The sequence below is a fragment of the Rhinichthys klamathensis genome, unplaced genomic scaffold (genome assembly GCF_029890125.1).
Source record: "Rhinichthys klamathensis goyatoka isolate OS25496 unplaced genomic scaffold, OSU_Roscu_1.1 h1tg000040l_1, whole genome shotgun sequence".
Classification (NCBI taxonomy): domain Eukaryota; kingdom Metazoa; phylum Chordata; class Actinopteri; order Cypriniformes; family Leuciscidae; genus Rhinichthys; species Rhinichthys klamathensis.
Window position 1 is genome coordinate 5682531 of NW_026606587.1, and position 19076 is coordinate 5701606.

The window sequence follows — 19076 nt, forward strand, 5'->3', positions numbered from 1 at the left end:
AGTATTTTCTCCTTAAAACTGCAGTGAACCAAAGACGGTCTCAAAAAAAGCGGTTTGAAATCACTGGTGTTTCTGACATCACAAACTACCATGTAACCAATCACGTCAGATCATCAACTAGTGGATCTCTGACCTGGTGTGAGTGAGTGGAGGCGGGGCTAATTTGCATATTCATAGAACCTACATTGAAGCTATTTTAAGGCATTCAGACAAAACTTTTCAATTTGTAATTTTGGTGATCAAAGTGAGTTTTAAGGAATACAATTGTTGACTACAGGGGGACTTTAAACAAATTGTTCACCCCCTTAAGATATTTGAATGGATGACTTCATTTACTTGTCCTTCCAAATCAGTATGACTTTCTTTATTCTTTGGAACACAAAAGTTATTTGGAAAAATATATTATTTTATGTTCGGCAGAAGAGAGAAGAGGTCAAAACAAAAAAGGGGGGTCTTAGAATTATGTATTCAGTTTGGTAAGTTTTATAAGTATGTCATACAGTTTTGAACAAGAAGCTGAGTAAACAAGGACAGAGTTTTAATTACGGGTGAATATCCTTTATTGTCCAACATGAGTGAGAAAATCCTCAACCGAAATGTACTGCCAAAAATGATTGTTTAATTATATAAGCCCCCTTTAATGTCATATTATAATTTTTACACTGCCGGTGTAACTCCTCGGTCCACCTAACAAGGAGTTCTGTAGCTAATGCATAAAACCCATTTATTCATTTGTGCACTTGCTCACCAAATGCAATAAGAGAAGTGGGTCAGCAGCATGTAAAATGATTTGACCGGTTGATGCAGTCAATATTACTTGATGGCTTCTCTAAATGGAATTTTTGCAGGGAGGATTTTATGTTCTAAACGCTGATGGAAATGAAAGAGACAGTAGTCAAACATCACACAGGCTGGGCCCATTGACCTGCATATGGGAGAGGGACAGCCAGAAAACACACAGCAGCAACACAAAAAGAGCTCTGTGGCCCTGATGGCAATGTGGGAGCCCCTCACTGGTCCCACTGGCAGGAGATCATTGTTATTCTCAGCAAATCAGAGCATAGATGACACACAACTTCATTCTTAGAAACATTTTCCCTCTATATGCACACACACACACACACACACACACACACACACACACACACACACACACACACACACACACACACACACACACACACACACACACACACACACACACAGAGACTACATTATTCTGAGCCAGCCAGCTATTCAGCTGACAGACACTCTTATGCTACAGCAAAGTAAATGAATGAATGCAAACACTGCATCAATTAATGCAAAGCCTCACTGCATCAGAGTAATTAACCCTGCAGGCCGGCACTAAATATGTTGAAGTGGATGAAAATACACAAAAGCGTGAGCCATGAAGACCGCATCATCATCTGAGGGTCACAGGAGCAGTGTGATATGATGAAGAACAACAATTCACTGCTCCATAATACAACATTTAAAAGGATTACAATTCTGTCTTCATTTACTCGCTCGCGTGTCGTTCCGAACATGTCGTTCTTTCTTCTGTGGAACACAAATATTTAGAAAAATGTCTAATTTTTTTAACATAAAAAGACAGTCAATGTTGTTTAGATCCCAATGAATTTCAAAATATATTTTTTTGTATGCATTTCACAAAAGAAAGATATTATATATATTTATTATATTTGAAAAAATAAATTTAAATTTATTTTATTCTTATAATGGCAGTTTCTTATTAAAAGTATCTTTATTAAGGTAAAATGTTTTAAGGAAGAAGCTCAGTTAATGCTATAAATGCATACTGTATATGTGTGTGTGTGTGTGTGTGTGTGTGTGTGTGTGTGTGTGTGTGTGTGTGTGTGTGTACACAAATATATATTATACACTCACCGGCCACTTTATTAGGTACACCTGTCCAACTGCTCGTTAACACTTAATTTCTAAGCAGCCAATCACATGGCGGCAACTCAGTGCATTTAGGCATGTAGACATGGTCAAGACAATCTCCTGCAGTTCAAACCGAGCATCAGTATGGGGAAGAAAGGTGATTTGAGTGACTTTGAACGTGGCATGATTGTTGGTGCCAGAAGGGCTGGTCTGAGTATTTCAGAAACTGCTAATCTACTGGGATATTCACGCACAACCATCTCTAGGGTTTACAGAGAATGGTCCAGTGAAAAAACATCCAGTGAGCGGCAGTTCTGTGGGCGGAAATGCCTTGTTGATGCCAGAGGTCAGAGGAGAATGGCCAGACTGGTTCGAGCTGATAGAAGGGCAACAGTGACTGAAATAACCACTCGTTACAACCGAGGTATGCAGCAAAGCATTTGTGAAGCCACAACACGCACAACCTTGAGGCGGATGGGCTACAACAGCAGAAGACTCCACCGGGTACCACTCATCTCCACTACAAATAGGAAAAAGAGGCTACAATTTGCAAGAGCTCACCAAAATTGAACAGTTGAAGACTGGAAAAATGTTGCCTGGTCTGATGAGTCTCGATTTCTGTTGAGACATTCAGATGTTAGAGTGAGAATTTGGCGTAAACAGAATGAGAACATGGAACCATCATGCCTTGTTACCACTGTGCAGGCTGGTGGTGGTGGTGTAATGGTGTGGGGGATGTTTTCCTGGCACACTTTAGGCCCCTTAGTGCCAATTGGGCATCGTTTAAATGCCACGGCCTACCTGAGCATTGTTTCTGACCATGTCCATCCCTTTATGGCCACCATGTACCCATCCTCTGATGGCTACTTCCACCATGTCACAAAGCTCTAATCATTTCAAATTGGTTTCTTGAACATGACAATGAGTTCACTGTACTAAAATGGCCTCCACAGTCACCAGATCTCAACCCAATAGAGCATCTTTGGGATGTGGTGGAACGGGAGATTCGCATCATGGATGTGCAGCCGACAAATCTGCGGCAACTGTGTGATGCCATCATGTCAATATGGACCAAACTCCCTGAGGAATGCTTCCAGCACCTTGTTGAATCTATGCCACGAAGAATTGAGGCAGTTCTGAAGGCAAAAGGGGGTCCAACCCGTTACTAGCATGGGGTACCTAATAAAGTGGCTGGTGAGTGTATATCAAATTTAATAATATATACACATACAGTATATTATATAAACACAAACCTTTATACTAACTTTTATACACATAGCCTATATTATATAAACAAAAAATCGATTTGACAGCACTAATATATATATATACATACACATTTTATTTTACAATACAAATCACCTTGAAAAAATAATGACCTAATTTGAATATTAATGCAAAATTAAATGGAGGATGCTACAGAATAGTTCCAATCCTGGTTTCTCATTGGTCAATACTTTCCAGTCATGATATATTCCACAATAAAATGCCATGACATCACTGTAAATTATTATTATTATTCTTTATAACGTTCTGTTGCACCAGGGACTGTATCTTCTATTGAAAGGGTGCCACATAATACATTAAAATATTTAAATGATTATTTGTGTCCTTAATATTTATATTTTGCAGTAAGCAATAAGGCATTTGAGAATTGATTGTGAATGTAGTAAGTCCGCAGCTCATTGTGCATAACAGCCTTTAGCCATACTATACTCTTAATATAGCACAACCAATACAGTACAACCCATAGCAATAGTATCCTTACAGAGGTTTTACAAATATACAGTGTTAGGTGTTACAAATATATATACATATTTGTATCTTGCACTAATGATACAAGTGAACCATACTGTGTATGGCTACAGTTTACATCATCACAACACTAACACTGATGCTGGCGCCCTCTAGTGTTCCTAACCACACGCTAAGCGCTGAGGGACTAAACAAATACAGTAGCCTAGTCAACATTTGAAGTGGATCAAAAAAGTTCATCAAAGTTGTCCTAAAGACAAGAACGGGTATTGTTCAAAATTCATGTAGTTCATAACTGATGAAAGGTTTTGATCCACTTCAAATGTTGACAACTGTATATATATATATATATATATATATATATATATATATATATATATATATATATATATATATATATATATATATATATATATATATATATATATAGCAAATGGTCTCCAGCGCAGATGCAATGCAGCATCAGTGTTGTTTACAGAACCAGCTTAGACGAGATAAAGCACCTAAGCTACTGCAAGTCTGTAGAGCCTTTGCCCTCAATCTATTTAGGCAATGTTCGTGAGATGTACTAATTCACTTTAACCTTGATGGGTATTTTATCGTTTAACAAATCGCGTATATGTATAGGCTATGTGCGAAATTACAATGAATAGTTATTGTAGGCCTCAAATACCCTAATACTTTTTTTATTTATTCTTTTGTCATGAATATATTTTTCTTTTCTACCATCACCTGTTTACAATGTTTTAGCAAACAATAAATAAAACAAATTGGGGTAAAAATAAAATAAACTCCACAGGTTGCAGAAATTTCGTAAGGAAATTTTGATGGCGTAATGAATCGCGATCTTCAAGTAGAAGGAACTGGATGAAATATTCTGAATCAATTCACAATCTGACATGTGATGCGGCCTGGAATTAAACCATACCTTGTTCTTTCGTCTGGTCACAGGAGAACTGGCTCCTCTGACTGAGCCTAGTTTCTCCCAAGTTTTTTTCCCCCCTTCTTTTTCTCAATTTATGCCACCTGATAGTTTGGGTTCCTTGCCACGGCTGTATTTTGGCTTGCTAAATTGGGGACACTTAATATTCTGCAATATTATTGATTTGGCTGCACTGACACTATTGTATGAGAACTGAACTGGATGACATCACTGTTTTCTCCAGAGCTGCTTTATAGTTGAATTGAACTTATTCCATAATTGATGGACTTTATTGAACCAGTTATTGAACCGAACTGAATCAAAACTTAACTGATTTCAGCTGAATAATGAGTTTACTATCGTCTTTAGAGCTGCTTTTCTTGAACTCTGTTTGCATCATTTTCCTGTTTATCACCGTAAAGCTGCTTTGAAAAAAATCTGTATCATATAAAGCGCTATATAAATAAAGGTGACTTCACTTTACCCACAGAAAATACTAGATTCTGTAGTTAGAAAACAATAATAAATGTATACCTTTTTAAAACAGTGGTAGTCATTTATCAGATGACTATACATATATACACAGTACATACATATATTATTCAAAATGACATTAAAAACAACATGAAATAATTTTCATGTGTCCAATGACTAAAGATTTAACTATAAGACTAAAAAAGTGACATTTGTTACTGAAGAATTGACTCAAATTATTTTAATATATGTAATTAAAAAAGTATCAAGCCAATATTGAGAAAATCAGGCTAGTTCAAACTTGCAATCAAGCAGCATTTCATGTTAGTCTTTTCAACTGTTTAATAGTTCAAATTAACCAATTCTAATCTTTTAGTAAAACAACAACATAAAAGATTTAAAGATGCATCCAAGATCAATAAAAAAAGACTCAAGACAGGTGAATAGCTCAGAATCTTTATTCAGAGGGCAACAAGAGTAAAATATAAAATTTATGGGCTGTTTTTCCTTTGTCAGGCGACAAATGAATTTCCGAACCATTGTACGGGAGAACAATCCCTAAGGGAAAGGACTCGAGTGGTTTGCGAAGCCCCTCAAGATGTCTGAATGGATGAAACCCCCACAGTTCACCCTCCTCCGTCATCAGTGCTCTAGTTCTCATCGCAATGTCTCCAAGTTTTCCTCAATGCTTTTCCTTTTAATTTTTTGCTACATCTCTGCAGTTTTTAAAAAGTAAACAAACAAAAGTCCTTCAAAAAAATAAAATGGAGCGACCACATCTCATGTTCGGCTTCTTAACATTTACAGTATATATAAATACTTACATAAATATCTTACATGGAAAAACCTAATTCAGAGAAGGAAAAAACAAAAATGGGAAAAAAAGCAGAGGAGAACTTTGGAGGAGGGGGATGGGGGAGAACTGATACAGTGTGTGTGTGTGTGCATTTCATGTTAGAGTCAGGACAGTGCGGACACAGATTTGGGCGTTTAGATCAGTAACAGTATAAACGGAGCACTCAGTTGGCCCAGTAAGGAGAGCTGCTGTAGTTGGACTTGCCCTGACTCTTCTGCATGCTGTTGGACTGACTGCGTTGCCCCTGCAGAAGACAGAAAAAAAGACCAAAAAACAATAACATTACCACTTGAAATCATATTTGATATGCACATTTCTAAGGCCTCTAAATGATCCAGACGCTCAAAACTTTACTGGAAAAACTTTTACAGAATCTTCTAACATGCCCTCTCTCTTCTGATTGACAGTTTATACTTTTTAGCCAGTAAATTGGAAAAACGTCCCTCTTCAGGAAGTGGCACACGTGTTTTTTTGCTGTGAAATCTTTAGGCAAGGCAAGTTTATTTATATAGCACATTTCATACACTATGGCAATTCAAACGTTGACAAATTAAATGATTTTTATAAAGTAAACAAATACTCTTATACTGATAGAAGAATTTCATCTCACTTTTTGGCCACATAAATACCAGCAACTGCACCAGATTGCATATTTTTGCTCAGTTTGGGCCTCTGAATAAAACTGAGGTGCTTTCCCTGAGTATGAGCATAATATTCTCACTATATCATACTATATGAACCATAAAAGCCTGGTGTATCAACATCAAAAAATGGGTCAATAAAAGATTCCATAACAAAAACAATTTGGACTATTACTTCATATCTTAGGGGGTTGAGACACACCTGAGATAAAACCTTAAAAACATCATTTACATTTCCACCTCAGAGTTTTTTGGGAGCATGTTTAGATGTGATGTACCTGTGTGTCTTGAGCCATGTGGTGGTGCAGTAACTGTGAGGGGGGCTGCTGATGGGGCAGTATATGAAGGAAGGGTGCGGGGGCATATCCAGGGGCACCTGCGGGGTTCAACGGGCCGGTTCCTCCCAGAGCCGAGGGCAGGCTGAAGGCAGGGCCGGCCGCTGTAGGGAAACCCTGCTTGTCAAATGTCTAGAGGGGTCAGAGAAAAGAGATGAATGGCTTTGAAAGGACTCATTAGTTATTCATTTTTAAAAAAGTTTAAAAAATAAATGAATAACACGTTAAAATGTTATTCACGTGAAATATTAAAACTCCCCGGCCTTTTTTTTTTTTTAAGTTGCCAGCTTCCACCAGCATTTTTGATTATTTTCACCATTTTCATGGGCCCCCCAAAGCTTGCAAAGTCCTGTAGCTCGTCCTGAGTCGACATTTCATTCAGTAACATTTGGCAGTTTTGATTTATATGCGGTTTAATGTTGATGATTGCATTATTTTACATATGCATCTGTTTACGTATGCCATCGCTTGTTTCTGCATCTTCCTTGCACATATTTTGATCAGGTGATTCAGCACTCTTTCAGAAGATGTCATAGCGCCCCCTACCGTTTGGGTTTTTAACCCTCTGGGGACCAGAAACGCGCCGGCGCGTTTTGCTCGTTTTTTTTCACATAGCAGAAAAATAGACTTAAAGTACTACCATCATTTCTGTTCATATAGAGTTAAGAAATATGAGAAAATAATCTGTTAAATGTCTACTTTTTTATGTGCCCACATACAATCGAAATAAAATATTGTGCTTTTGTAAAATAAAGAAAATAAACAGGGTGTGCGTTCTGCCTCTCGGTCACCGTGAACTTTTTTTCTGGAGCACGTCTCTAATCTTCAACACAACTCAGCTAATACTATTCACCCAGCCATAAGCAATATATCTTTTAAATCATTTGAGTTTGTACTTTTAAATGATCCGATTCAAAACTAAAATTATTATTCTCCGTTTATGTCATCTATATAAAAAGAGAGACGTGTCAGCCCATCTCATTATCGTTCTCTCAGCTGATTATCTGTGGTAATGTGACACGCCTACGGAGAGCACGCGCTATTCAAACGCAAATATGTGAAGCAACACATTGAGACGCGTTAACGCCCATAAACTCTGAAAACACACATTATTTTTTAGTCAGATTAATCTACTGTCGTCTTGCGCGGCTATATGTGGAACAATCCTGGGACATTTACCACTGGGTTATTTTCACTTCGAGGATGAACAGATTCAGCTGAGAAGTAAGTGTTTTTTGCAAGTGCTTTGTTCTAATCGCGATATAGAATAACGTAGTGTCTGTAAACGGAAAAATAGCATACTGTTAAATGTGAATCATGTTTGTGTCACACAGTTTGTGTGTGTGTGTGTGAATGAATGAATGAACGCACAGATACGCACTGTTACAGACTAAATAACAGACAACATTTCGTTGACTCGTTTTGGATAAAGTTTTTACTCTAAAATAGACATCAAATAAGCTTTTTTAGGAGTTTCTGCTCATATGTTAAATATATAGTATGTTTTGTCAATAAACTAATCAACTAAGATGTTATAGTGTTTGTTCAAGCTATATCAAAATAATGAATCCTCAACTTTGAAATATGTATGATCAAACTAAGACATTTATGGAGAAAGACAATTTTCTTTTCAAGATGTTTCCAACTCTAACTTTGAACTGAAATAAAACCATGTCTATATGGTGAAGGGTGTGTGATAGAAGTGTCCAGACGTATGCACCCTGTATTTTCCTTATAATATCCAAACAATCTAAAAGCCATTCTTTTTTAAATCTCCTCATTCTTTGTGCAAGGCTCCTGTAATGATATGGCCTGATAGCACCTAATAGGGCCATTATGGGGAGGGTCTTTGTCTTTCTCAGGTGTGGAATGCCATACATATTAATGAGAGATCAAGCCTCCTGCATAAAGCTTTCTCAAACAAAACACGTCATTAAAAATGTAAAAGACTTTATTGACTTATCTGAATGAGTAGTCAGGATGATTCTCACATAGTTTTGGAGCAAATATTCTAGGCTATGTGATACAATTTTCAAAAGTCTTGTGAAGAAATAATCAATATGTGTTTTGTGGTCTTATTTCAGCAACTTTCATTTTTATTTTTTTCAATAACCACGCATAAACATTATTCTATTAAAAATACAAACATGTACATACATGTTGCTCAGATCTCATGGTAGCCAAGTTTGTGCTATATAGAGTGAATTTACACCTTTGCCATTAACATGTTTATAAATAACTGAAAAAAGCACAAATGTCAGTGCATGTCAAAACATCCCAAGGGCCCCAAAAACACTCTGGTCCCCAGAGGGTTAAAGGGCGTTAAATTAAGGCAGTTTACACATTTGACAACGTCAATTCTGCCTGGTTTTAAATAGTAAAATTAAAAAAAAGTTATAGGTACCATATAAGTATTTATTTTAAAAAGGGCAGGGGACTCTGGTTTTTCCAAATGTTTGTAAACCAGAGTTAGCCATAAGCTGTCGTTTCACTGTCTGTGACTTCTGGAAATGGCTATCGCAATGCATGTCCTAGTAGTGATGAACTTTCAATGTGATCGTAATGCCGCAACAAATATGAGTGTCTCCAATGATTTAATAAAATTACTTGCTGACCGTGACCACCCAAACTGAAATCCAATATATTCAATCATTTGTGCTTCGTTTGTTTGTTTTTCCTGTTAAAAGGAGCAGCAAGCATTGTTCCACCCCAATGTAATGAACATGCTATGCAACACAGGCAACCATTAACAGCTGGCGCATCAGACATCTCACGCAAGTAAGGATGAATCAACTGTGATTCAACAACAACATGTCTTGGTTTTGTGAAACACCATGTGTTATAAACCTCACATGTGAAGTAGTCAGCCAATGATAAGCAGTCAGCCAATGATAAGCAAGGTCATTCACAGACAGAAGTCTTAAAGATAAAGCATTAACAAAACCGTTTAATCCATCTTATTTTTAGCGTGAGAGCGGCTGCGACATTTTTACCTTGAATGTGCGAGGCCTCCAGTGTCAGTGTCAAGTTATAATAATTTGTTACATTTATATAGCGCTTTTTCTGGGACCTCAAAGCGCTTCACATATCTCCTCAACCACCACCAATGTGCAGCATGCACCTGGATGATGCGACGGCAGCCATATTGCGCCAGAACGCCCACCACACTCCAGCTTACTGGTGGAGAGGAGACATAGTGATGAAGCCAATCAGTATATGGGGATGATTAGGAGGCCATGATGGACAGAGGCCAAGGGGCAAATTTGGCCAGGATGCCGGGGTTACAGCCCTACTCTTTTTCGAAGGACATCCTGGGATTTTTAATGACCACAGAGAGTCAGGACCTCGGTTTAACGTCTCATCCGAAGGACGGTGCTCTTTGACATTATAGTGTCCCCATCACTATACTGGGGTGTTAGGACCCACACAGACCAAGGGGTGAGCGCCCCCTGCTGGCCTCACTAACACCTCTTCCAGCAGCAACCTGGTTTTCTCAGGAGGTCTCCCATCCAGGTACTAACCAGGCTCAACCCTGCTTAGCTTCAGTGGGCAACCAGTCTTGGGCTGCAGGGTGATATGGCTGCTGGCGAATGGTTGCACAAAAACAGCCCATTACGCTGCTTAATGTTGCAAACTGCTATTTGTTATATTTTAATTCATTTTAAAAATCACAGAGACACTGATTTGTAGCACTAGTTTTACCATTTACTGCACTGTTAGCAGCTACTGAATTAGAAGTCTTGTACTTTTCACAGGAAATGGCTTATTCCCACATTGAAAAATAAGGTGGATACGAAGAGACACTGAGAGGGTGGAAAATGGTCATTAAAAACTAAAATGACTGTTTTGGTGCAAGAAGCCTAACACCAGTATGTCAAAGCAAATGTTTTTTTTATTCAGGTGTTTTCCCAAGCAGAAATGTGAACCTCACCTGAGTCTTGCCGTACACTGTTCCAGTGAGGTCTGAACTCGCAGATCCAGAGAGTCCAGGTGCTAAGAAAAGGTTTTAAATATGTGAATGAAAACATCATATATGACTTTATTCAATACATCTGCAAGCAATGTATAGTTGTTACAGTCTGTTTAGTAAGATTTATAGTGCTGCAGTGATTTTTTTCTAAGCCAACATGGAAGTTATTATCACTCAGGTTCCGTCGACAAAAGTGCGATACAAACACAAAAAGGCTGTAAAGCCAGACTAGCAAGTAGATAAGCATGATGACGTTTAATCTGCATTTAATTGCACAAAGCCTACATGAGGGGTTCCAAAATTCCAGTCCAGGGTGGCGACAGTTAACAAGTCAACTATAATGATAACGGGTTAAATAAGATAAGACATTGGCACATTACGTTTATTTTCATATTAAACATCGCAACATACATTTATCTTTCAGTTTAATTTGAAATTAGATTAAGTGAAATTTATAATATTTATATGGATCCATAACACACAAGTATGATAAATAAAAGTATGGTAATTTTTGTTATTTACAGAAGTATATTATGGCATCAAACCGACCCTCACAGTAGTGACTAAGGGATGTGCGCAATGACTAATTTTAATAAAGTTTAAACGGAAATTTGGCAACCGATTAGTCTAACCCACATTGTTTGGAGAATAACATTGGGCATGATGTGGAATCATTTTGTAAATTATGAATTAAAATGCACTTAATTTAATAGTAATTTTTAATTTTCTCTTCCAATTAAAATAAATAAGCATTATTGATTGTCAAAATAACGGTTAGTTGCAGCCATAAAACAAACCAATATTGTGAGAGTAAGATCTACCTTTTCCCACGCTGTTGCTGACTCCTTTAGCCTGGGAGCTTCCTCCATATCCTCCTTTCCCATAATCTCCAGCATGAGCCTGGGACAACTCATCAAAAGCTTAGGAGAAAATAAAGAGATTTCAAAACAAGTGCATTTTCTAGCCAAACATTAACATTATGACCCTTAAAGGCCCTCCCGGACTGAAGCAAATTTACTTTATTATACATACATTTTAACATGCTTTTTTCTTTTTTATAAAAATCATCAAAATTGGTACTTTTGAGAAATGTTTGTTCATCATCATTGCATTTTATATATTTTGCCCCCATAATAAAAACTACAGAGCTTTGATCATTTAAATATCTTGCCAAGACATTATCCGAAGATATAGATAACTGATATTTATATGCATTTTATGCAAGTAGTCTACTATATGGTAATCAGAATAAGTTGATATGGTCAAAAAGTAAGCTAGCTTACTTAAGTCAACTAAATATCAGCAACTGCACCAAATTGCACACTTATGCCCAGTTTGGGGCCTCTGAATAAAAATTAAGGGTTTTCCCCTCCAGTATGAATTCCATATTCTTATAGGGCTGTCACTAACGTTAATTTTGGTGATTATCGTTTAATTTTAAAGGGTTAGATCACCCAAAAATTAAAATTATGTCATTAATGACCCTCATGTCGTTCCAAGCCCGTAAGACCTCCGTCATCTTCGGAACACAGTTTAAGATATTTTAGATTTATTCCGAGTTTTCTGTCCCTCCATTGAAAATGTATACACGGTATACTGTCCTTGTCCAGAAAGGAAATAAAGACATCATCAAAGTAGTCCATGTGACATCAGTGGGTTAGTTAGAATGTTTTGAAGCATCGAAAATACATTTGTCCAAAAATAACAAAAACTTTGACTTTATTCAGCATTGTATTCTCTTCCGGTTCTGTTGTCAATCTGCGTTCACGAGTCCGCAGTGACGCTGATGATGTAAGACGCTGCTGACGTGTTCTGGTGTGTCTGTGTATTCGGGTTCAAATAAATATGGCTGGGCAAAAAAATGCAAGTCTTCCTCTGTGTCGAAATCCTTAGACATGTTTGCGACGATTGTTTTGTTTACAGCGTGCGTCGCCCTCAGACTGTAAATGAAGCTCGGGCGCTCCAGATTACTCGTCAGCAGCGTCTTACGTCAGCAGCGTCACTGAACGCGGATTGACAACAGAACCGGAAGACAATACAATGCTGAATAAAGTCGTAGATTTTGTTATTTTTGGACCAAAATGTATTTTCGATGCTTCAAAAAATTCTAACTAACCCACTGTCACATGGACTACTTTGATGATGTCTTTATTTCCTTTCTGGACAAGGACAGTATACCGTGTATACATTTTCAATCAATGGAGGGACAGAAAGCTCTCGGACTAAATCTAAAATATCTTAAACTGTGTTCCGAAGATAAACGGAGGTCTTACGGGCTTGGAACGACATGAGGGTGAGTCATTAATGACAATTTTATTTTTGGGTGAACTAACCCTTTAAGTGAACAATAGCCTTTAAAATGACTTAAAATGCATATATAACAATGAGGGTCAAATAATACATATAAATAATAATATATGCACTTTATTAGAAACCCAAACAAACAGCACATGCAGAGACTGAGTTAAATCAGAAACTCACAGCGCATATATATATATTTTTATTTATTTTTTTATTTATATATTTACCGCATCAGCCATAAAAACCTGATGTATCAAGTATTATACTCAACAAAAATCACTAACTTTTAAATATTCTTTTACATTTAGTCACGAGGTTCAATAAACCGTTCAATTACAAAAATGAGATTTTTCTTTCACGTGCCAGGCTTTGCAGGGCTAAAATGACTAACACTTACTTGGGCCATATGCGTGCTGGCTGTATCCAGCCTGGTGCTGGTACTGGCTGGACGGGCCCATGTTGTGTTGCTTTGTGGATGCTTGGGGCATGAAGACAGTGGGGCCGTACTGGAAGGCACTGGGCACTCCCGGCATCCCGGGGTAGTAGGGCAGGCTTGTGTAGCCGTAACCTGGAGGCAGAGGGGGGTTGAGGAAGGCCTGGGTCTGTCCCTGCTGGGGTTGACCTGGGTTCTGCGGTCCTTGATTTTGAGGGGGAACAGCACTCTGTTGAGACTGTGAGGGTGGCACAGATGAGAGACTGTTGGCAGGGGCTGGGGAGTTTGAGTCACTGCGGCCAAATTTGGTGGGTTCACCTGTACGAGCAAGACAGAAAAGTGTTTTAGACTGACCAAGTATTGGAATGAAACAACTCATAGTCCTATCTGCACTAGCATAAAATAACAACGATGTCTGCTTACCCGAGTAGGGATTGCTTGCTAATCCTCCATCTCTGCCAGCTAGCGCTGTACCAGGGAAAGTCATGCCATAATAATCCTGCATCGAGAAGAGACCGAAAAACTCATTTAATTCATCCCTGAGAAATAAAAATCTTAAAAAAGGACGTGTCATCTAAAAATAGCCATCATTTTATCATATAAATAAAAAGGGGTCATGAGTAGGCTTGCTGCTGTACACAATTACATTACTTGGCACTGTCGTTTTGCTTTTTTATAGGTATAAAACCATTTAGTTCAGTTGGACAACATGTTCTACAACTATTAACTGATCCTGAGTGTCACTGATAAATCTCTTCTCTTGTAAAATGTGCGGTCAGTCCTGCCTCACCCTGTACACAAAGTACGAGTGATCGCAAATTTGAAAGTTAAAGTGAAAAGCAAGTGTGCATTCAAAAGGAATTTCAATACCCCGCATTATAGATAGGGGCTCCCTGAAGGCCTATTATTTGCAGGCATAACAGAGTATGGGCGATTTCGAATACAAAAGTGAAAGAACCTTAATTTTATACTACAACTACTACAAATAATAATCATAATAAAAATAAAGTACAAGTATGTGTCATTGATGTATAATACATTTTTAGCCAAATTGTGCAGCTCAACAAACAAGCACAGCAAACCTGGACCATTAAAGGAAAATATTCCCCAAATAGTGCAGTCCTACTTAGCACAGTTTATTTTGGGGCAAACTTCTTTTAATAGATGAAAACGGAGCATTGAGTCAAGTGTTGTGACAGAAACAGTGGACTATGAAATTGTTACCATGGGCAGACGGGACTGCATCATCTGTAGATCTTCATATCCATAGATCGGCTTTAGGGATGAGAAAGTACAGCAAGATCAGACACAGATCAGAGCCATCAATGTGATTCAGGCAAGAACACTTGAACACTTCACTTTAACAAAGATAAACATAATTGTATATATATATATATTTGCTTCCATCTGAAAGCAGATCAGCTATACACTAACCGGGTAAGCAGGAAGGAGGCCACCAGGACCCATGATATACTGACTGGCCAGCAGCGGCGGTATCCCTTGAGCCAGGTTAGGAGGCGCCTTACCTGATCATATTGAAAATATGGTGGAAAACAAGATTCAGTTAAAACATACATTTTTAATATTACACCAACCACACACACGATTTACAAACTGACGTGAAAAACTGATAAATTTTAGTTTATACGTTTACTTTTTTAAATAATAAAAAAATAAATTGTCAACAGCAATCAACCATAAAAGTTCTGCCAACTCTGATCATATGCAGTGAATGTTTTTGTGTGACTGACCAGAGGTGTTGGAGGGTGTGATGGTGTTCTGCAGCGGAGCAGAACGGACAGCAGAGGGAGCGGGTGGGCCGTTAGCCATGAGGTTCTGGGTTCCTACGCTCAGGCCATTCATGTTGACCGACGCGCTGGGCACAGAGCCAGGGTATGTGTTCAGGTGCACATTCACATCAGCGCCCATCTGGTTCTGAAGGAAACATTTCAATTCATTTAAAATGTATCCAAAACATCCACAACATAAGGCCCCTCAAATATCACAAAAGAAGCACATTGCTGAAATCAGGACAAATAAGGGAGAGAAGCTCAGGTAAAGAGGGAAATAAAGTGAGGAAACTCAAAGTGGAAATGGGAGGAGTCACAAAAGAAACTTACGCTCAGAGAAGAGCTGGTGGGCGCAGAAGATCCGAGAGAGTTAACGCTGCTCACGTGACTGAGAGAACAAGCAACCACGAGACCATAAGGAGACTGATTTCCTCTCATGAATATTTAATAGAGCTGAAATTCTAATGATGCGATAGTACCTGCTAAGTGATGAAAGAGCTGTGCTGAGGGCAGGCGGTGCGGTTGAAGAGGAGGAAGATGACAAACCGTTCTCAGTGTGCAGGGCTGTGGATATGGGCTGAGGGGTGCTGGACGGAGCAGCTGTAGATATATCAGGACAAAAATGTAAATTGTGGCTAATGCTACAAATTCACATGGCAAAGAAAGAACAGGTAAAAATGGAAAATCTAATACAGAAGTCAATTACCTTCCTGTGCACTAGACGTCCTCATTTCACTGAATCCATTCTGCGGGGAAACAGATAAACAGATTCAGCTATACGCTAAACTAACATTTCACTGTTTGTATGCAATACAAGAGAAAAACAAAGGTATTACCATTAATAAATTACAAATAAAAGGTTAATCATACTATAAGTGAAGTGTGGCAAAAAGTATTAAACAGGATAGTGAAAAGAGAATTAAGCTCCACCCTCATGTTACGAACCTATATGACTTCTTTCAGCAGAACATAAAATATTTTGATACATGTTGGCAAGCAAACAACATTGGTTCCTATTGACTTTCACTGTATGAAAAACTATTTATTTCATAAATTATTTTTTTACCTTTCACAAAAAAAACAAAAAAAAAAATCATACAGATTTGTAATCAATTTTTTTGATTGATTTTTTAAGTGCATTTAATAGATTTTTCTTCGTTTGGGTGAATTTGTTTGATACCAGAATTTGGTTTGTTTAATTTGTATGATGCAATTTTCTAAACTTATATTCCATTCTGCATATAAACTGGGACTCAACATGTGGATTCAATTGGTTTGACCAATGAAACTCCATGACTTTATGTATAAAAACATTTTACAGATGTTTTTGATGACTAGATAAGAAATTTGATAAAAAAATAAAAAAAAAAAGATAAAATATCTATAAAAGATTATAAGAACCCTGTATATAATCAATCCAGCTCTGGATTCTGGATAGTTCAGTGCAAGCCATCTAATTAAAAGTACGGTCACATTGCATAAACCATGTGCCTTAAAAGTGAAAAGATAAAAAGCGTTTTGGTCATACACTGAGAGGGGTGGTGGCGGATGACTCCACTCTGTTGGCTGAGGAGGGAGCCAAAACAGAAGGAGCAGTAGTGCTCGGTAAACCCAGAGAGGCAGATGGGTAACTGGACTCCATTACTGCTGGAGGCAAGCCACCTAGAGACTCACTAAAAGGAAAAAGAGAAAAAAAAAGATCACTTGATTAGAACTGCTTTTAAGTTACTTGTTTGTGGAATGTTCTGGGTTTAAATCACTGATCTATATAGAGAACTGGTTCGCTCATGACATCATAAAAAGTGAAGCCACCATGCCACCATACTGGCATTCCCTAGAAAACTCGCACGTTCTATTGAATTAATAGGAAATTATATGATTTTACTGAGAATACATTGACAAACGAGACCGTTTTTATATCTGAAATCTCCCTGTACATTCGCAAACATCCTAAGCATGTAAATGGTTATTTGTTTAAAGTCGGGAAGTTCTCCTGCTTATTAAAATGTTTCGTTCATATTCATTACAGTAGTGAACATCAGTTCGGCGGGCGGACGAGACACTTCAGCATGTATTACAAATGTCAAAGTGCGCATTCTGAAATCGTAATATAGATTTATGCCTTGTAACCTGAAATCGCCTTGTACTGATGCACTTAGGCATTTGTACTGATGCACGAGACACTTCAGCATGTATTACAAATGTCAAAGTGCGCATTCTGAAATCGTAATATAGATTTATGCCTTGTAACCTGAAATCGCCTTGTACTGATGCACTTAGGCATTTATGTTGTTACAGTATTGTTTTTATTCATACAGTAGGCTAACTGCAAATGTTTCAACAATTTGGTTAATAGCATGCATTTAGAAGCAGTTAATGATTTAAAAGATGGTTCAATTAATTTATTCAATAAATAATTATTTATAGTTATTGTATATGTTTATTGTATAGGCTATTCTGCAACTAAACACAAATGTGTTCATGTTTAATATTTCCTTCATAATTATGTACATAAAGAAATAGTGTTAGGTCGGGTTACATGTGTCGGAAGTGTGCAGTAGAAACACGTTAACAATTTCAATATATGACTTATTTGTCATGACTGAACTGACACCAACGTTCGGATTTTTTACTCAGGCGTCAAACGCGTGAATGCACAAAAAGCACCAAATAAAATCACTTGCGCGTATCGCAGCAGACGCTCAATTCAAGTCATTCGCGCGAATTAGTGTCCACCGCGCCGTGCTTAACGCCTCATTCGCGCCACAGGACCTCCAGACGCGCGTAAACGCGTCTTTACATTGATTTAACATGGAAATCACTTGCGCCAGATGCTCTATTCGCGTTTGGTGTGAAAGCATTAGAGTCTTTATTATTTATGTGTGTATAAGAGCAGCTTTGTATGTTACTAATTATTCAGAATATGCGTAAGTCCACAAGCATTATTTTTGTATGAGAGCTGCTGGTACATCATTCTATATTTTTGTATGAAGGCCGTTTGTGTTTTTGCTAAAGCAAAATGTTTTTTTTTTTCGTTTTTTTCTGAAGGATTTTATTGCTCATTGCACATAACAGGAGGATGTTGGATAGAAACATTGTGAAACATTTTCCTGTTGGTTCTTTGCAATGTTGGGACATATGCAGGCAAATGTAACCTTACAGTTGACTTACCAAATCACTTCTATTTGTTTTATTAATAAAATACATTGGAAGTAAATTCTTTATGGGTCATTATAAATTCTTTGCTTTAAAAATACCAAGTCGTCACGCAAAAAAAAAAAAGATGCATCGATAATCGTTTTAGCATCGCAGCCCACTGAATCGTAATCGAATCGTGAGGTGCCAAGAGATTACCACCCCTAATCAGAAGACTGATTAAACTGCTTGATTCATGTGGATTTATAAACTTTTTGTACCATCTTGATTTCCATTACACAAGAGTAGATGTTAAAACTTCATGCTGATTTGTACTCTGCTTTCGCCAAGATAAGCACAAACTAAAGCCTAGTTCACACTACATGATTTTAAAACGTCGGGCTGAACTGTCCGGTTCACACTACATGACTTGCTCTGTGAAATCAGGAGTGTTCAAGTTGTTGAGCTGTTCACACCACACGACACAACGTGATTGATCCGCAACAGGAGGTAACGCACTACACGAGTTGACAACAACTCTGTCACCCAACGATTCTATCTTGTCTACAAACCACGT

The 19076-nt window shown here is 37.8% G+C and overlaps 1 protein-coding gene and 1 pseudogene across 3 annotated transcripts in view; both read right to left on the reverse strand.

Annotated features, from left to right (window-relative positions):
- Nucleotides 1-5480: 5480 nt before the first annotated feature.
- ubap2b (ubiquitin associated protein 2b) overlaps nt 5481-19076 on the reverse strand; it is a 32923-nt gene continuing 19327 nt past the window's right edge. For all 3 annotated transcript variants that reach the window (XM_056246695.1, XM_056246696.1, XM_056246694.1), the window contains exons 15-27: nt 16893-17037; nt 16071-16110; nt 15844-15964; nt 15695-15752; nt 15326-15509; nt 15009-15100; nt 14799-14849; nt 13998-14073; nt 13539-13892; nt 11662-11760; nt 10802-10863; nt 6814-7002; nt 5481-6138 (exon numbers count right to left, since the gene is read on the reverse strand). In XM_056246695.1, the coding sequence (XP_056102670.1) occupies nt 6058-6138; nt 6814-7002; nt 10802-10863; nt 11662-11760; nt 13539-13892; nt 13998-14073; nt 14799-14849; nt 15009-15100; nt 15326-15509; nt 15695-15752; nt 15844-15964; nt 16071-16110; nt 16893-17037 (1552 nt within the window). In that variant the 3' untranslated portion in view covers nt 5481-6057. The remainder of the gene's footprint in view (nt 6139-6813; nt 7003-10801; nt 10864-11661; nt 11761-13538; nt 13893-13997; nt 14074-14798; nt 14850-15008; nt 15101-15325; nt 15510-15694; nt 15753-15843; nt 15965-16070; nt 16111-16892; nt 17038-19076) is intronic.
- On the reverse strand, nt 10342-10458 carry LOC130082176 (5S ribosomal RNA; annotated as a pseudogene).